The sequence below is a fragment of the Myotis daubentonii genome, chromosome 2 (assembly GCF_963259705.1).
Source record: "Myotis daubentonii chromosome 2, mMyoDau2.1, whole genome shotgun sequence".
Taxonomy (NCBI): domain Eukaryota; kingdom Metazoa; phylum Chordata; class Mammalia; order Chiroptera; family Vespertilionidae; genus Myotis; species Myotis daubentonii.
In genome coordinates this window covers 108,049,543-108,070,362 of record NC_081841.1, presented here as the reverse complement: position 1 = coordinate 108,070,362, position 20,820 = coordinate 108,049,543, and the positions used below count along the sequence as shown (strand labels likewise).

Sequence of the window (20,820 nt, the reverse complement as noted above, 5' to 3'; positions counted from 1 at the left end):
CTCTTTCCTAATTCGTTTCTAGTGGTTGCTTTTGTTAGTGCTATAAGGGTCTTGTGTATGTTCTTGTTTTGTTTCTTCTATTTCATGTTTTGTATTGTTGTATTTTGTTCTGTGCGGTCAGCACCTCCACAACATTTCTCATGATATGGTTGGGTGAGCCACATGGCCACCCAGTCTGAGAGAAGACTCCATCCACAAATGGGACAATAACATTCAAGACCCAACTATAACAGGAGAACCCAGCTCAGGAGATCTAAGGTACTGCACCAGTGGGTCCCACAAAACACCTACTATATAAGACCACCCCCCAAAATCTGGGAGGCATAGCAGTTTGATCTAATACATAGAAACAAATACAAAGGGACAGCAAAAATGGGGAGACAACCCCTGAATGAAAGAAAAGGAGGAATCGCCATAAAAGGAATTAAATGAAATGGAGGCAAGCAATTTGTCAGATAAAGAATACAGAATAATGCTAATAAGGGTGCTCAAACAATTCAGTGAGAATTATAAGCAACTTAATGAGAATCATAAATTAATGAGAATATTTAGGGACTTAATGAGAGCTACACCAACTTGAAAAGAGAGGTTGAAAGAATAAATAAGAATCAATTGGAAATGAGGAACAACATAGCTGAAATAAAGAATACCCCGGAAGAATACAACAGTAGACTAGAAGAAGCTGAGGACCAAATCAGTGAATTAGGAGACAAGGTATAAAAACATTCATTCAGATCAGCAAATGGAAAAAAAATTAAAAACAGGAGAAGAATTTAATGGAGCTTTGGGACAACATGAAACATAACAACATTTGCATCATATGAGTGCCGGATGGAGAAGAATCCAAGAAATGAATAGAGAACCTGTTTGGAGAAATAATGGCAGAAAATTCCCCTAACATGTTGAAGGAAAAAGTCACTCAAGTTCAGGAAATGCAGAGAGTCCCAGCCAAGATGAACCCTGAAAGACTCTAGGCACATATGAATTAAAATAGCAAATATTAAAGACAAAGAATCTTAAAGGCTGCAAGATAGAAACATAAATTACCTACAAGGGAGCTTCCATTAGACTGTCAGCTAACTTCTCAATAGAAACACTTCAGGCCAGAAGGAAATGGCATTAAGTATACAAGGTAATGAAAAACAAAAGACTGAACCCAGGACTACTTTATCTGGCAAGGTATAAATCAAAATTGAAGGTGAAATAAAGAGCTCTGCAGACAAAAAAAAGGCTAAAAGAATATATTACCACCAAGCCAGCACAGTAAGAAATGTTCAAGGCACAATTGTAAGAAGAAATAGAGAAGAAGATAGGCATAAAGAGTAAGAATGGAAATAAGTACCTATCAATCGACACTAATCAAGGACAAAGATGCTAATTGACTGTACCTTTGGTATGCCAAAGCCACGCCCAACAGCCAATCAGAGCGACCATATGCAAATTAACCCAACCAAGATGGCGGCCAGCAGCCACAGAGCTGGAGCAAGCAGGAGGCTTGATTGCCCTGGCGATGGAGGAAGCCAAGCATCCTGCCTGCCCTGGCCGGCTATGGCCTCCACAAAAGGCAACAAAGTTTCAATTATAGAAGCTAAATAAATCCCAGATACCTGCTTCCAGCCAGCCTCTACTGGGAGCTTGGGTAGCTGGAGGCCGTGGCCAGCCTTCAAACAGCCATCAGCCCCTCACCCAGGATGGCCAGGCACCCCAGTGGGGACCCTCACCATGAAGGGGCTGTGGCCAGCCTGCAAAAAGCCATCAGCCACTCACCCAGGCTGGCCAGGCACCCCAGCGGGGACCCCCCCTCCCTGAAGGAGGTGTGGCCAGTCTGAAAATGGCCCTCAGCCCCTCATCCAGGCTGCCCAGGCACCCAAGCGGGACCTCTACCCTGATCCAGGACACCCTTCAGGGCAAACCAGCCGGCCCCCACCCATACACCAGGCCTCTATCCTATAAAGGGTAATATGCAAATTGACCCTAACAGCAGAGTGACTGGGAATCACTGGTCACTATGACACACACTGACCACCAGGGGGCAGATGCTCAATGCAGGAGCTGCCCTCTGGTGGTCAGTGTGCTCCCACAGGGGGAGCTCTGCTCAGCCACAAGCCAGGCTGACGGCTGCCAGTACAGCAGTGGTGGTGGGAGCCTCTCCCACCTCCTCAGCAGTGCTAAGGATGTCCGACTGCAGTTTAGGCCTGCTCCCCGCTGGCAAGTTGACATCCCCCGAGGGCTGCCGGGCTGCCAGAGGGGTGTCTGACTGCCAGCTTAGGCCCAATTCCCCAGGGAGCAGGCCTAAGCCAGCAGTTGGTCATTCCCCAAGGGGTTCCAGACTGCGAGAGGGCACAGGCCAGGCTGAGGGCCCTCCCGAGTTCACAAATTTTTGTGCACCGGGCCTCTAGTAACCTTAAATATAAATGGCTTAAATACTCAAATCAAAGGTTATAGGGTACCTGAGTGGCTAAAAAAACATAACCCATTTGTATACTGTCTACAGAGACCAACCTCAGAGTAAAGGATTCGCACAGACTGAAATTGAAAGGATGGAAAAAAACTTTTCCAGGCAAATGGAAAAGAAAGCTGGGGTAGCAATACTCATCTTAAAAAATAGACCTCAACATGCAGGCCATAATGAGATAATGAAGGCCACTTCATAATACTAAAGAAATCAATAAAACAAGAGGATATAACTCTGGTAAACATATGTACCCAATACAGGAGCATCCAAATACATAAAAAAAACTTCTGGAGAATATCAAGGGAGAGAGCGACAGCAATACTATTATAGTAGGGGACTTTAATACCCTATGGACATCACTGGATACACCTTCTAGACAAAAAATTAACAAGGAGACAGCGATCCTAAACAATACACTAGATCAAATGAAATTGACATTTTCAGAGCTTTTCACCCCAAAGCTACAGAATATACATTCTTCTCAAGTGCACATGGGACATTTTCAAAGATAGACCACATGTTAGGACATAGGCCAAATCTCTACAAGTTCAAGAAGATTGAAATCATATCAAGCATCTTCTTAAATCACAGTGGCATGGAATGAGAAATTAACTGTAATAAAAACACTCAAAAATTCTCAAACACATGGAGGCTAAATAGCATGCTATTAAACAATGAGTAGGTTACCAAAAAGATCAAAGAGGAAATAAAAAACATCCTGGAAACAAATGAAAATGAACTCACTACAACCCAAACTCTGTGGGACAAAGTGAAAGCTATCCTGAGAGGGAAGTTCATAGCACTACAAGCCTATCTAGAAACAAAAAACAAACAAGAAAAACTCTTAATAAGGTATCTAATTCTACAATTTAAAAAAATAGAAAGAGAACAATAAGAAAAACCCAAGTAAGTAGAAGGAGGGAAATACTAAAGATCAGATGGAAATAAATGACATAGAGACTAAAAAATACGTATTTATATATATATATATATAGATATATACTAGAGGCCCGTTGCACGAAGATTCGCGCAGTAGGCCTTCCTTCCCCTTGCTGCCAGCACTGGTTTTTCTCCAGCACCCAGGACCCAGGCCTTTGGTTCGGCCACAGCAGCGAGGCTTGGCTTCTCTGCTCCAGCCGCAGCAGCAAGGCTTGGCTTCTCCGCTGTGGCCGCAGCGAGGCTTGGCTTCTCTGCTGTGGTTGCAGCGAGGCTTGGCTTCTCTGCTGTGGCCACAGGAGGCTTGGCTTCTCCACTCTGGCTGCAGCGGAGAAGCCAAGCCTCTTCAGTCTTCAGTCGTCTTCAGTCTTCGCTCCGTGCCTGCATATGCAAATTAACTGCCATCATTGTTAGGTTAATTTGCATAGTTGCTCTGATTGGCTGGTGGGCATAGCGGAGTGACACCAATTTGCATGCTTCTTTTTTATTAGTGTAGATAAAAGATCAATAAAACTAAGAGCTGGTTCTTTCAAAAGATAAACAAGATTGATGAACCTCTAGGCAGACTCATCAAAAAACAGAGAGAAGACTCAAACAAAATCAGAAACAAAAGAAGTGAAGTAACAACAGACCCCACAGAAATACAAAATATCATAAAAAGTACTATGAATGACTATATTGCAATAAACTGGGCAACCAGGGTGAAATGGACATATTCCTAGAAAAATACAATCTTTCAAGACTCAGGAAGAATCAGAAAACCTGAATAGGCTGATAACTACTGATGAAATTGAAGCAGTAATTTAAAAAAAAACAAAAAACTTCCAGCAAACAAAAGCCCTGGTCTGGAAGGCTTTATAGGGGATGTTTACCAAACATTTAAAGAACTAGCATCTGTCCACCTCAAACTCTTCCAAAAAATTCAAGAGGAAGAAATACTTCCAACCTCTTTCTATGAGGCCAGAATTACCCTAATTCTAAAACCAGATAAAGACACTGCCAAGAAAATTACAGGCCAATATCCCTGATAAGCATAGATGCTAAAATCTTCAACAAAATTTTAGCAAATCTGATCCAGCAATATATTAAAAAGATCATACACCATGACCAGTTGTGATTTATTCCGGGGCTGCAAGGCTGGTACAATATTTGCAAATCAATAAATGTGATATATCACATAAATTGAAAGGCAAAAATCACATGATCAGATCAATAGATGCATAAAAAGCATTTGACAAAAAACGGCACCCATATTTGATAAAAACTCTCAGCAAAGTGGGAATAGAGGGAGTATATGTCAACATGATAAAGGCCATATATAACAAATCTACAGCAAACATCATACTCAATGGGAAAAAACTAAAACCATTTCCACTGAGAACAGGAACAAGACAGGGATGCCCACTTTCACCCCTCTTATTCAACACTAGAGGCCTAGTGCACGAATTCGTGCACCAGTGGGGTCCTTCGGCCTGGCCTGTGGGTCTGGGCCGAAACTGGCTCTCCAATATCCCCTTAGGGGTCCTGGATTGCAGGCCAGGTTAAGATACCCCACCAGTGCACAACTGGGGCTTGGGAGGGATGTGGGAGGTTGGATAGTTAGGGAGGGACTGCAGGAGGGCTCCAGGGTGTGTTCAGCCTGTCTTGCTCAGTCCTGATTGGCCAGACCCTAGCAGTAAGCTAACCTACCAGTTGGAGGTCTGCCCCCTGGTGGTCAGTGCACATCATAGCAAGTGGTTGAGTGGCCTTAGCATATCATTAACATATTACACATTTATTGGTTGAACAGCCAACCAGACACTTAGCATATTAGGCTTTTATTATATAGGACTAGAGGTCCGGTGCACAAAATTTGTGTACGGGGTGGGGGGTGTCCCCTCAGCCCAGCCTGCACCCTCTCCAATCCAGACTCCTCGGAGGAAGGACATCCCTCTCACAATCTGGGACTTCTGGCTTCTAACTGCTCACATGCCTGCCTGCCTTATTACCCCTAACTGCCCCCCATGCCAGCCTGATCACCCCTAACTACTTCTGCCTACCGGCCTGATTGCCCCTAACTGCCCCCCCCCGCCAGCCTGGTCGCCCCCAACTGCCCCCCCCCCGCCAACCTGGTCGCCCCCAACTGCCCCCCCCCCCACTGGCCTGGTCACCCCACACAGCCTGCTGTCATTTGGTCGTCCCTCACTAACCCCCCTGCCAGCCTGGTTGCTCCACACAACCTCCTATTCAGTCGTTTGGTCATCCCTCACTAACCCCCCTGCTGGCCTGGTCACTGCACACAGCCTGCTGTTCAGTCGTTTGGTCGTCCCTCACTAACCCCCCTGCCAGCCTGGTTGCTCCACACAACCTCCTATTCAGTTGTTTGGTCATCCCTCACTAACCCCCCTGCTGGCCTGGTCACTGCACACAGCCTGCTGTTCAGTCGTTTGGTCGTCCCTCACTAACCCCCCTGCTGGCCTTGTCACCCCATGCAGCCTGCTGTTCGGTCATTACTGTTACTGTGATGGCGTCCTGGACAGTCTGCATATTCCTCTATTATTAGTATAGATTGTACTGGAAGTTCCAGGCACAGCAATCAGACAAGAAGAAATAAAAGGCATCCAAATTGGAAAGGAGGAAGTAAAACTATTATTATTTGCAGGTGACATGATATTGTACCTAAAAAACACTGAAGACTCCATCAGAAAACTACTAGATGTAATAAATGAATTCGGCAAGGTAGTAGGATACAAAATTAACACCTAGAAATCCTTGGCATTTTTATATACCAATAATGAACTCTCAGAGAGACTAAAAATCCCATTTACCATTGTAATAAAAAATTTAACATACTTAGGAATAAACTTAGCCAAGGAAATAATAAACCTGTGCTTGGAAAACTACAGGATGTTGAAAAAAGATATAGAGGAAGATATAATCAAGTGGAAGAATATACCATGTACATGGATTGGTAGAATCAACATCATTAAAATGTCGATACTTCCCAAAGCAATCTATAGATTCAATGCAATCCTATATAATAAAAGCCTAATATGCTAAGTGTCCAGTCATCCAGTCATCCGTTCAACCAATCAAAGTGTAATATGCTAATGATATGCTAAGGCCACTCAACCATTCGCTATGAATGGCACTGACCACCAGGGTGAAGACAGTTGACCAGTCGCTGTGATGTGCACTAACCAACAGGGGGCAGACACTCTGACCAGTAGGTTAGCTTGATGCTGGGGTCCAGCCGATCGGGACTGAGTGAGGCAGGCCAGACATGCCCTGGAGCCCTCCCACGGTCCGGTTCCTCCCTGGCTGGCCAACCTCCTGCCCAGCCCTGATCATGCACTGGTGGGGTTCTTCGGCCTAGCCTGCACCCTCTCGCAATCCGGGACCCTTCAGGGGATGTCAGAGAGCCAGTTTCAGCCTGGTCCCACAGGCCAGGCTGAGGAACCCCATTGGTGCATGAATTCATGCACCGGGCCTCTAGTCCCTAATAAAAGACCACAGCATATTTTATAGTTCTAGAACAAACGCTCCAAAAATGTATATGGAACCAAATATGACCCCAAATAGGTGCAACAATCTTGAGAAAGAACAGAGTTGGAGGAACCACATTACCAGATATCAAGTTATACTACAGTACTCAGAACAGCCTGTGACTGGCATAAGAATAGGCATATAGATCAATGGAACAGAACAGAGAACCCTGAAATCAACCCAAATCATTATGTTTAATATTTGACAAAGGAGGCAAGAGAATACAGTGGAGTCAAGACAGTCTCTTCAATAAATGGAGTTTGGAAAATTGGACAGGTATATGCAAGAAAATGAAACTAGATAACCAACTTACAACATACACAAGAATAAACTCAAAATGTATAAAAGACTTAAATGTAAGTTGTGCAACCATAAAAATCCTAGAAGAAACCATAGGCATAAAAATCTTAGACATCTCTCGTAGCAATATGTTTACGGATACATACCTCAGAGCAAAGGAAACTAAGGAGAAAAACAAATGGGAGTACATAAAAATAAGCTTCTGCACAGCAAAAGAAGCCATCAACAAAATGAAGAGGGAGCACACTGGGAGAATATATTTGGAAATGATACAACAATAAGGGGTTAATTTCCAAAATATATAGGAACTCATACAACTTAATAAAAGGAAGACAATCCAATTAAAAAATGGGCAAAGGACCTAAATAGACACTTCTCCAAAGTGGACATACAGATGGCCAAGATACATATGAAAAAATGTTCAAAGTCACTAATCATTGGAGAGATGCAAATTAAACAACAGTGAGGTATCACCTCATACCTGTCAGAATGGCTACCATCAACAAATCATCAAATGACAATTGTTGGTGATGATGTGGAGAAAAGGGAACCCCGTACACTGATGGTGGGAATGCAGACTAGTTCAGCACTGTAAAACAGTATGGAGTTTCCTCAAAAAATTGAAAATGGAATTCTCATTTGACACAGTGATCCCACTTTGAGAAATATATTTTAAGAAACAAACATCAGAAAGAATATATGCATCCCTATGTTCATAGCACAATTTATGATAGCCAGAATTTGGAAACAGCCCAAGTGCCCATTAGCAGATAAGTAGATAAGAAAGCTGTGGTCCATTTACACAATGGAATAATATGCAGCTGTAAAAAATAAAGAACTCTTACCATTTGCAACAGCATAGATGGACCTGGAAAGTATTATGCTGAGCGAAATAAGTCAATCAGAGAAAGGTAAGTATCACATGATCTCATTCATATGTGGAATCTCATGAACAAAATAAACTGATGAACAAAATAGATTCAGAGACATAGAAGCATGGAATAGACTATGGAACCTCTAAGGGAAGGTGGGGGAGGGTGGTTGGGTGGGAAGATATCAACCAGAGAACTTGTATGCATATATGCATAACCCCTGGACACAGACAATAGGGTGGTGAAGGCCTGGGGCCGGATGGCGGGGGCAGGTAGAATAGGTCAATGGGGGAAAAGTGGGGACATATGTAATACTTTCAGCAATAAAGATTTTTTTAAAAAACTAAAGAGATGCAAGCATTTTGAACTGGGAGGAGATAAGAGTGATCCAGTTCAAAGCTTCATATTTTGTTTTATTGTCTATATATATAAAAGCCTAAGTGATCGAATGACCAGTCATTATGATGCACACTCACCACCAGGGGGCATATGCTCAATGCAGGAGTTGCCCCCTGGTGGTCCATGTGCTCCCACAGTGGGAGCGCCACTCAGCTGACCGACCTGGCCCAGCGGCCCACCAGCCCAATGGCAGCCACTCACTCCCTCAGTAGTCCTGCAGGTCCAATCTCTGGAGAACGGGCCAGGCACCAATGGACCAGTGCCACCAGCACGATCCTGACAGTGCTATTGGCCTCCTGGAAGTCGGCCTCCAGCACTGCGGCCACTTCCCTTCTCTAGACGCTCTGCAAGGAAGAAACAATATAAAAGCGGCCACCAGGTGGCTCCTGACAACCGGTGTGAATGTCAGCAGGACAGGATCCCAGGGTGGCAAGCGCGTCTCACCGCCTGCCCGGAGGGCCAATCATGTCCCCCGACCCCATCCCCACCCCCTTGGTGCCCCACTGTTTACGAATTTGTGCACTGGGCCTCTAGTGTGACAATAAAATCTTGAGGGTATGTTTCTTTAAAAAATAAATCTGTTGATAATCAAACTAACCTCTTACTATGAAATGTCAAGTCAAAAGGAAATAAATGAGGAGTCAGATAGAAATTAAGGTTTTAGCGTTCAGTTTTGGGAAGAGGATTTCTTAAAAATAACATTTGGTTCAATGTGATTTGTTAAAGGTAACACTTTCCCCCTAATTAATAATGTATCATACTTAAAATCTTGACAGACCATCATCTTCTACACCAAAGATGTGTATTTAAATTTGAGACCACATAACATTAAGTCATCTGCTTTCTCTTAGCAACATTAACTTATTCTCATGAGAGTCTCCTGCGTTACTTTTAATGCCTACATAATAAATAATTGTACACAATTGGTGTGATTCTTATCTAATCTATTCATTATAAACATTTAGGTGGTTTTCATAATTTTTCTCTCTATATTTACATAGTTCTTCAAACCTACCCCTACCAAAAATATTCCATTAGCAAGTTCTGTTAATCTCTAGCTTCAAGATAAAGCCATGTTTCAATTTGTCATATTTGTTTTAATGTTTGGCAGTTTGATGGGAAAAAATGGATATCTCCTTGTCTTAAATTGCAATTCCCTGACTATTAGTGAAATTGAGTAACTTTCAGACATCTTCAGTAGACCCTTTGAGAGAATTTGCATATTTCCCTTTTGACTTGTATTTTCGTAACTTGTAGAAACACTTTATGTGATAGGGATGTTAACACTTTGTCCTGTGTTTTTAACTATTTTCTCCCAATCTTTCACTTAAATTTTTTATTACATTGAGCCTTTCAGAAATGTTTCCCTCTTTAGCCTTTTCCCCCCTTCTTCATGGTTTCTGGTTTTCTTTGATTAGACAAACCTTCCCATCTCAGAGTTATATATATATTTTAATACTTATATCATGCTTTTTAAAGGTTTGTACTTGATCTTTTTAACTATTCATATATGCTGTAAAGTAGGTATAAACTTTATTCTTCAGAATGATGAATTAACTTTCCCAGAATAATTATTGAATACTCCCTCTTCTGTTTAATTGAAGTGTTATTTGTATTCTGTATTAAGTTCCCATGTATATATGGATCTATTTTAGGACTCTTGTTTTCTATTGTGCCAGCACCCTAATGTTCCAATTATAGTAGCTTTATTCTCTGGTGGGATAAATCTCTCCCAAATGGTATGTTAAAATTATAATTCTTACATAATGTATTTTCCATGTGAACTTGAGAATTCTATTTATATTAGTTGTAGTTTAGGATATTAAATCTTTGTTTCCAGGAACCTGATATCATTCTCCATTTATTCAGTTCTTGTTTTATAATCCCCAATAAGTTACTTGGTTTTCTTTTCTTAGAGCTTATATTTTTCTTATTAAACTATAGGCCTGATGGACAAAATGTGTGCAAGAGTAGGAACTTCTTTCTCCCGGCTGCTGGCACTGGCTTCCCTCCGGCCACCAGCAGGCACCTGGGACCTGGGCTTTCTTCACAGCTTCGGCTTCGTCTGGAAGGATGTCTGGTCTAATTAACATATTGTGCTTTTATTATTATAGATTTATCTTAAGTTTAAATTTTTGAACATACCTTAACATATCATTGTACAATTTTTACAGTAAGTTTTTTTTTAATCCTCACTCATTTTTTCCATTGATTTTTTAGAGATTGTGGAATGGAGGGAGGCAGGTGGGGGAGAGAGAGAGAGAAAGAGAAACATCGATGTGAGAGAGACACACATCAATTGGTTGCCTCCTGCAGGTGCCCCCAACCAGGGCCAGAGACTAAGCTGCAACCCAGGTACATGCCCTTCACTGGGAATCAAACCCACGACCCTTTGGTGCACAGGCCAACACTCTAACCACTGAGCAACACCAGCCAGGGCTACAGTAAAATCTTAAAGTATTGTTGCAAGCATTTCTTTAGAATTGTGATAAAATGAAGTGTTTTAGTTAATTTAATGTTCTGTTTAACTCATAATTGCCAAATTACTGATGTGTTTACTGATTAAAATAGGGTAAAAACATATATATATATATATATATATATATATATATATATATATATTAGGGGCCCGGTGCACGAAATTCGTGCACTGGGTGTGTGTGGGGGGTGGAAGTGTCCCTCAGCCCAGCCTGCCCCCTCTCACATACTGGGAGCCCTCAGGCATTGACCCCCATCACCCTCCAATCGCAGGATCGGCCCCTTGCCCAGGCCTGATGCCTCCGCCAGAGGTGTCAGGCTTGGACAGGGGACCCCCATCTCCCCCAGATCACTGGCTCTGGCCCCCGCCCAGGCCTGAGGCCTCTGGCCCAGGAATCATGCCTGGGCAGGGGACCCCCATCTCCCTCTGATCGCTTGCTCCACCCCCCGCCCAAGCCTGACACCTCTGACCCAGGCTTCAGGCCTGGGCAAGGGGACCATCATATCCCCCCAATCCCCGGCTCTGCCCCCCACCCAGGCCTGATGCCTCGGCCAGAGGAGTTGACCCTCATCACCCTCCAATCACCAATCACCGGATCGGCCCCTTGACCAGGCCTGAGGCCTCCGGCAGAGGTGTCAGGCCTGGGCAGGGGACCCCCAGCTCCCCGCGGTTGCAGGCTCCGCCCCTGCCCAGGCCTAACGCCTCTGGCCTAGGCGTCCGGCCCGGGCAGTGGGGACCCGCAGCTGCAGCGGCCCCGCGATCGTGGGCTTCGCTTTAGGCCCAGGCAAGGGACCCCTAGCTCCCGGGACTGCCAGCTTCGACTGTGCCCAGCTCCCATCGCTGGCTCCACCCCTACTTCCTGCTATCACTGGCCAGTGCGGAAAAGGCACCTGATTCTCCGATCATGGCTGGGGGGCAGGGCAAAGGCGGCCCCAGGGCCGCCTTTGCCCTGCCCCCCAGCTCTTAGCTCCCCCCTGGGTTTCTGATCACTGTCAGTGGCAGGGGGCTTCTTCCTGCTTTCCCTTTCGCCTCCCTGCATTGTGCCTACATATGCAAATTAACCGCCATCTTGTTGGCAGTTAACTGCCAATCTTAGTTGGCAGTTAATTTGCATATAGCCCTGATTAGCCAATGAAAAGGGTAGCGTCGTACGCCAATTACCATTTTTCTCTTTTATTAGTGTAGATATATATGTATACATATATACACACACACACACAACTTTTTTCTTTGATTTAATGAGGTTTCAAGGATCTTTAAGGCTATTATCAAATTTATCTGTGAATGGCACATTGGTTGGTTGAATTCTGCATAAACAGAAATTATTGACTGACTTTCTGTTTTTGTTTTCCTTATTTTGTCCTAAGGTTGCTACATCTATAAATACTAGACAAGGATACTATCCAATAGATGGATATGTTAAAGAAGGTTCTTTTATGGACAAACTGCAGCCTAAAAAGTATGTTCTATGTGCACTTATTTTAGTATTTAAAGTTCTCTTTAGTATTTAAAATTACTCTTTCAGAAATATATATTTCTAAAAGAGTAATTTTAGCATTACTAAAATATCATTTTTAGATCATTGTTTCTAACCCATTGCTTATAAAGTGCTATTTAAGTTTATAATTTGTCTTAGCTGTTAATTAAATGAAGAATCCAGCTCCTAAGGAAGCAGTATTAGTTTGTCCTTATTTAAAGTGGGGGGAAAAAAAGCCCTAACCGGTTTGGCTCAGTAGATGGAGCATCGGTCTGCGGACTGAAGGGTCCCAGGTTCGATTCTGGTCAAGGGCATGTACCTTGGTTGCAGGCACATCCCCAGTAGGAGGTGTGCAGGAGGCAGCTGATCGATGTTTCTCTCTCATCGATGTTTCTAACTCTCTATCCCTCGCCCTTCCTCTCTGTAAAAAATCAATAAAATATTTTAAAAAAGTGGAAAAAAAAGGAAAGCAAGATTACCATGTCAAATCAAGGATAGCTGAGAGTATGATTCTAGCAGAAGCTGTTGGTGCTGGGTGAGAATAAGACATGGAGAAAGAGTAAGAACTTCTCTGTTGACTGTTGAGAGGAGCAACAGTACAATACAGTGGAGGATTTAGGGAAGAGATAGATTGAGAGGTGATTTATATGAGAACTAGAGGCCTGGTGCACGAATTCATGCACCAGTGAGGTCCCTCAGCCTGGCCTGCGGGATTGGGTTAAAACTGGCTCTCTGGCATCCCCCGAGGGGTCCCGAATTGCGAGAGAGCTCAGGCCGGGCTGAGAGACCCCACCGGTGCACAATCAGGGCTGGGGAAGGAGGTGACCGGTGGTGGCGGTGGGGCAATTGGGGGTCTGGGCTGGCCGGCAAGTGGGCCGGTGGTGTTGGCGGGGGACGGGACTGGCAAAAAGGCAGCGCCACACCAGCCAAGGCAGGTGCCAGCGGGGGCCCCCCTGATCACTGCACCGGTTGCCCCACATATCGGCCCTGATCACCGGCCAGGCCTAGGGACCCTACCCATGCACGAATATCGTGCACTGGGCCTCTAGTAGTTGTATATTTTAAATAGAAGCATCCCTTGATATCTAATATATTTTCTTTATGATTTATCTTTACTATTTTGTAATAGGAATTGAATATGGACTACTCAGGGCTAATCCACTCATATTTTTAAGAACATGGATGTTCACTTTTCAAAGTAATTGAATGTTTAAAAATTATTTAGTCTATTTCTCTTTATAAGATTAACATTAAACATATAGTTTCTTCTATAAATTGTTATAGGTTTTGAGTAACTTATTCAGCAAACACAGTGCTTACTGTGTGCTAGCCAATATGAGGATATAAAGGTAAAAATAGATGAGAAATGGAACTTTTTCCTTGAAAATTAACTTATGTAGTAAATCCATTACCTTTTTGTAAATTATCCAGGGCTATGTAAGTACATTTTTAATAGCTGGCATTTATGTGTATAAGTACTGACTATAATTGAGTTTAAGACAGTTCAATGATTATCAACATCTCTACTAAAAAATATCAGGTAAGGAGAGGTGGTTAGGAAATTAAAGCACAATTTATGCTGTAAGCTATTATTTTTAGAAATTTGTTAAGGAATTGAATTCTCTATTAAAATTAAGTTTTATATGAAAGTGTATTTAATCATGGTTTCCTCTCTTTGCTTATCATAGATGATTGAGAACCCAATGTGTGTGTTCTTACAAGTCATCACATGAATTATTTTTTATAGAGAGTAAATATCAGAATAGAAAGTTAAAACTGTTTTATTAACGTTGTATTTAAAATAATGTACTTGACATTTTTCAGGATAAAGAATTGTTCTCGGGACTTTAAAAAGACTGCTGACCAGCTAACTATTGGTTTAGAACACATTGGTTCATCATCCACACACAGGACTGTTTTGAATTCATCAGCTGTAATGGCGGTATGAAAAATGTTATTTTGTGAAGTAAGATGAAACCAGACATTTTTACTTTGTCTCTGGTAGCTTAAATTTCCTCTCCTCTCAAGGTTCCTATAATTACAGATTCTTTTAGAAAGCTTAAAGGTAAGAGGTAAACACACTCCTTACTTGAACCTCTTGTTTTATTCCAAACTGTGCTTGAACAGATTCACTTTTATTCCCAAGGCAGCTCATGCTACCTTTGACAACTCTGTTAGTGTTCTTGATACTTACCTATATGTAGCTTCTTCCCTTTAAACCTAGTTATTGAATTCAGATTCTGTGAAATGTATATAAAGTACACGTTTCTAAATTCTAAGTGTGATTTTTTCCAATTATTTTAATGGCATCCAAAAGGCCTATGGCATTTGTTATTGATGATGATGATGATGTAGGAAGATTCAATTTTACCCGTTACTGCACCTGATAACTTTAGTGTATTTTTTAAATTTAAGACTAGAAAAAAGAACAAACTCCAAAATGCTGTTGAATGAAGTATTGTTCTTTTGTTACAGAGACCTTTTTTTCTAATCCTCACCAGAGGATATGTTTTTATTGATTTGAGAGAGGGGGAAAGAAGAGGGGAGAGAGAAAGAAACACTGAGATCAGTTGCCTCCCATACGCACCCTGACTGGGGGTCAAACCCACAACCTTTGGTGTATGGGACAAAGCTCCAACCAACTGAGCCACCTAGACAAGGCTGTTAAGGAGATTTTTGGTGGGCTGGTGGATGAGAGAGAGCACTTAATCTTGCTATCTTTTACTTCAAGTTTAAATGTTAACATAACCAAATTATATTTTCCTTAAATTGTTCATTTTTACATGTGTACATTTATTGCCATGATAAATTTTTCAAGATAGTTTTAAACTTCAAAATGGTTACAGGACATAATCTTAGTTTTTCAAAAAGTTATCTTTAAAAAATCTGGAATGCTATAGCTGAAACTCTAAAATGCTTACTTACTGGGTAAGTAAGATGAACAGTGTTATTTTTCTTGACTGTTTGCAGATTTCTTTGGTAGGTCTATGTTGCTTTTGTAACCAAAATAGTAGCCTGATGTTTTTGTGACTAATATATCTAAGTATCTATTTTTTATTTGTATATGGTCCCCCTTCCTCTTTTTAGGAAACTAAAACTACAGAAGAAATTGATGAAGCACTAAAGATAGCAGGCAATAATTTTGAACAATTAAGTATTGCTGTAAAAGTAAGCATTTTGAATGATTAAATTCTATCAATTATTAGGGCATAGTCTCTTTAAATATGTATACTTGCATATACTAAGACTGAAGTTAGAGATTATTAAGCATGATAATCTAGTGACAGAGAAATACACAGAAGACTGGGAAACTCCCATGGCCTGCTGGGATTGGTCATGCAGCATTGTGTTAGCAGCCCACTAATGAAGAAGCTCTATCGAGGAACCATGATTTCTTATCTCTGAGCATTGCAGATCATCTTTCTAACATGCTCATTACTTGGCTATATACCCTTACATAAAGAGTCTTTCTTTCTTTTCTCCCTTACCCCATTCCCCAAAAGAGAGGCTCATTCATTTGGTGACAAAGAACAAGAAACAACAAATCTACAGCCAAGGCACTAAAAAGATTATAGCTGATATGGGAGTTAAGGCTTCAACATATGAACTTGGGAAGGGGGCGCGGTTCATAACAGTCTGTCCTCTGCTCCACTCCCCCAGGCTTATGTCCTTCTCACATGCAAAATACATTCATTCACCCACCCAACGTAGTCTTAACCTATTCCAGTGTCAGCTCTAAATCCAAAATCTCATCTAATTTTCTTCTAAATGAAGTATGAGTTGAACTCAAGGGCCAAATTCCTCTTTAACAGTGAATCTGTGAAACTAGGGAGTAAATTATTTGCTTCTAAAATAATTGGTTGGACAAGAATAGGATAGACATTCCCATTCCAAAAGGGAGAAATTTGAAGGAAAAAAAGGGGTCACAGATCTCAAGGAACACTTCTTTGTTTAAAAATGCAGTTTGTAGAATAGTCAATATTTTAAAAATACTTGGATTAAAATGTTACTTTTTTAATTTAAGGAAAGGTTCCAGAGAGAAATTCAGCTATTTAAAATTACGTATTTCCTGTAATGACAAAACAGGATAAGAAACAAGTTTAGAAAACTTAGTGTATTTTCTAGGCCATTTTGTCAGTTTGTCAGTATCCAGTGCCAACAAAGATGTGAGAGGTACCAGGATTTGAAGTTTATCATCTGATCTTCTCTTGTGTTGTTATTTTGAAAAGTCCATAAAGTGCCTTTTATTTTCAGAATTATTTTGAACAGTACAAGTTCTACAAAATAAAAATACCAAATTAGGTCTTTGTATTATGTTCTTCCTAGATGCTTGAACACATACACAATCAAACACAAGAGGAGACAGTCAGTCTTTTAAAGGATCTGGAGAAACAGTTTGATCAACTTTTTACTTCTCTTGATTCCAGGTAATAAATTAAAAATATAGACTTAATGAAACTAAAGTTTTAACATTAACTTGTCATTTTATTTCTTATATGGATTCAAGTAATGAGTAATTTTTAAACAAGTTTGGAAGGTAGTAGTTGGTCTCTACAGGCTGATGATTACAACTTCAAAATGAAGAACAATTTGTACATTTTTTTTATTATTTGGGCAATTTGTCTTCTGGTTCCAAAGCTAACTGTTAAAATAAACAAGCTTCTTTCTTAAAGCAGCACAGGAAACTATTTGCAAAATTTGTTACAGAATTCAGCTTACATGGGAAAATGCAAACATTTTCTTATACATAGTTCCATAATTTTTTCATGTGTTTATTTGCAACAGAACAAATAATGCTTTCATGCTTTCTAATATTTGTTTCTAAACAAATATACAGTTATGTATCCATCACTTTTTAAAAAACTCTGATTTATGTGATCTTCAATAATCTAATTCACATTTTACATTTGAAGAAACAGGATCATAAAAGTTGTGACGTGCAAATAAATATATTAGTAATGATGTTGTCCTTTAGACTTAGTTCCTTCTTTAAAAATCTCATTAGGATGCCTAGAACACTATCAATGAATCAGTTGATATTCTTTGGTGATATTCTTCCATGTTGATGTTATGTCACATCTGGTCTTTAATTATAACATTTAAGTGATAGGTCCTATGCATGCATTTATTTTACAGATCTTATAATGGTAAAATATACATAACAAAGTTTACCATTTGAACCATTTTAAGTGTACAGTTTAGTGGCATATAGTAATTTCAAGTTTAAATTTCTGAGGAAACACCATATTATTTTCTGCTTTGGCTACACATTTTACATTTCCACCAGCAGTGTACATGGTTTCAATTTCTCTATATCCTTACCAACAGAGTTATTTTCTATGGTGTTTTGTTGTTTTTTTGTAATCACGTTCGGATGGATATAAAGTTGTGTCTCATTGTGATTTTTATTTGCATTTTCCTAATGACTGCTGTTGCTGAGTATCTTTTCATGTGCTTATTTCTACAAAATGCAAATTTCTACAAATTGGCCATTTGTGTACTGTTTTGGGAGAATGTCTACTCAAGTCCTTTGCCCATTTTTAAATTTTTTTATTATTTTTATTCACATCCCCCACCTCCTCCCCTTTGGCAGCCATCAGCTTATTCTCTATATCTATGAATCTGTTTTGTTTTGATTATTCATTTAGGGATTTTTTAGATTCTACATATAAGTGTTGTCATATGGTATTTATCATTCTCTAACTTACTTCACTTAGCATAATACCTTTAGTTCTATCCATGTTGTCACAAATGCCAAGATTTCATTCTTTTTCTGACTGAATAATATTTAATTTGTACACAAATTTTTATTTATTCATCTATCAATCGATGCCTAGGTTGTTTTCATATCTTGGCTATTACTAGTAATGCTGCAGTGAGCATGGTGCATATATCTTTTCAAATTAAGTGTTTTTGTTTTCTTTGGATAAATACTCAAAAGTAGAATTGTTGGATCATATGACAGTTCTATATATTTTTAAATTTATCTTTATTGTTGAAAGTATTACAGATCCCCCCTTTTTTCCCATTGTCCCCCTCCCCCTTTTCCCATCCCTCCCCTAGGCCTTCACCACACTGTTGTCTGTGTTCATGGGCTATGCATATAAGTTCTTCGGTTAATCTCTCCCCACCCACCACCCACCCCCACTTTCCCTCTGAGATTCGCCAGTCTGTTCTACGCTTCTATATCTCTGGATCTATTTTGTTAATCAGTTTTATTTTGTTCACTAGATTTCATGTATGAGTGAGATCATGTGATATTTGATAACTCTATTTTTAATTTTTTAAAATATATTTTATTGATTTTTTACAGAGAGGAAGGGAGAGAGATAGTTAGAAACATCGATGAGAGAGAAACATCGATCAGCTGCCTCCTGCACACCTCCTACTGGGGATGTGCCTGCAACCAAGGTACATGCCCTTCACCAGAATCGAACCTGGGACCTTTCAGTCCACAGGCCGACACTCTATCCACTGAGCCAAACCAGTCAGGGCTCTATTTTTAAGTTTTGAGGAATCTCCATACTGTTTTCCACAGTGAGTGGGTGCACTAATTTACAAGCCTACTAACAGTGTACAAGAGCTCCCTTTTCTCCACATCCTTACCAACACTTGTTGTTTATTGATTTTTTTTTTAATATAGCCATTCTGACAGGCATGAGGTGATAATCTCATTGTGCTTTTAATTTGCATTTCACTGATGATTAGTGATGTTGAGCATTTTTTCATATGTCTGTTGGCCATCAGTATATCTTTGTGGGAGAAATATCTATTCCGGTCCTCTGTCCAGTTTTTAATTGAAATGTTTGTTTTTTTGGTGTTAGGTTGTATGAGTGTCCTTTTTTAAAAATATGTTTTTATTGACTTTAAAGAAAAGAAAGGAGAGGGAGAGAGAGAGATAGAAACATCAATGATGAGAGAGAATAATCAATCAGTGGTCTCTTGCTTGCCCCCTACTGGGGCTCGAACCAAAAACCCCGGGCATGGTCCCCAACTGGGAATGTACCCGTGACCTCCTGCTTCAGAGTTCAATGCTCAACCACTGAGCCATACCAGCCAGGCTGAGTGCCCATATCTGTGTGGGATTATTTATTTTGTTGTTGGATTGTAGGAGTTCTTTATATATTATTGATACTAATCTCTTATCAGATATATCATTTTCAGATATTGTTTCCCTTCTTACAGGTTATCTTTTTACTCTCTTGATCACATTATTTGATCCACAGAAGTTACTGATAAAGTCCAATTAGTTTTTCTTTTGTTGCCTATGCTTTTGTTGTCATATGCAAGAAATCATTGCCAGATCTAATATGTAAATCTTTTCCCCTATGTTTTCTTCTAAGAGTATTGTAGTGTTAGTTCTTACATTTAGGTCTTTGATTCATTTTGAGTTAATCTTTGCATGTGGCATGAGGAAAGGGTCCAACTTCATTTTTTTCCATGTGGATATTCAGTTTTCCCAGCATCATTTATTGAAAAGATGGTCTTTTCTCTATTGAATAGTCTTGGCACACTTGTCAAAACTCAGTTGACCATATAGGTGAAGGATTATTTCTGTACTCTTTATTGTATTCCATTGGTCTGTCTCTCCTTATTCTAGTAAGACACTGCTTTGATTACTGTAGCTTTGTACAAAGTTTTGAAATCAGGATGTGTGAGCCCTCCAACTTTGTTCTTTTTCAAGATTATTTTGACAATTTGTGGTTCTTTGAGGTTCCATGTGACTATTAAGATGGGTTTTTCTATTCTAGATTAAATATCATTGAGATTTTTATAGGAATTGTATTGAATTATAGGATGCTTTGGGTGGCGTTGACAAAATTCAGTCTTTCATTCCATTAACATAGGATGTTTCTCCTTTTATTTTTGTCTTTATTTCAGCAGTGTTGTATTGTTTACAAGTATACAGGTATGTTGACTCCTTATTAGTTAAGTATATTCTTCTTTTTTATTCTATTTTAAAGGAATCATTTTCTTTTTTTTTTAAATCCTCAGCTAAAGATATGTTCATTGATTTTTAGAGAGATAGGAAGGGAGAGAGAGAATGTGGGAGAGATGTGAGAAACATCGATTGGCTGCCTTCCATACACATCCTGACCGGGAATTGAACCTGCAACCTTTGGTGTATGGGACGATGGGCAGAAATCATTTCCTTAATTTCCTTTTCATATTGTGAATAGAAAAAGCATCTGATTTGTTTGTTGATTTTTATCCTACATCTTTGCTGAATTCCTCTATTAGCCCTAGTATTTTTATGGCATCTTTAGTGTTTTCTCCATATAAGATTATGTCATCTGCAAAAAGATAATTTTACTTCTTTTCCAATTTGGATGCCTTTATTTCTTTTTGTTGCCTAATTTCTGTGGCTAAAACTTAC

General features: G+C 40.2%; 1 protein-coding gene across 2 annotated transcripts in view; it reads left to right on the top strand.

The window, feature by feature from the left end:
• The window catches only part of RNF17 (ring finger protein 17), a 157,168-nt gene that overhangs the window by 16,715 nt on the left and 119,633 nt on the right, over nucleotides 1-20,820 (top strand). For both annotated transcript variants that reach the window (XM_059684174.1, XM_059684175.1), the window contains exons 3-6: nucleotides 12,334-12,425; nucleotides 14,268-14,385; nucleotides 15,531-15,611; nucleotides 16,770-16,870. In XM_059684174.1, the coding sequence (XP_059540157.1) occupies nucleotides 12,334-12,425; nucleotides 14,268-14,385; nucleotides 15,531-15,611; nucleotides 16,770-16,870 (392 nt within the window). The remainder of the gene's footprint in view (nucleotides 1-12,333; nucleotides 12,426-14,267; nucleotides 14,386-15,530; nucleotides 15,612-16,769; nucleotides 16,871-20,820) is intronic.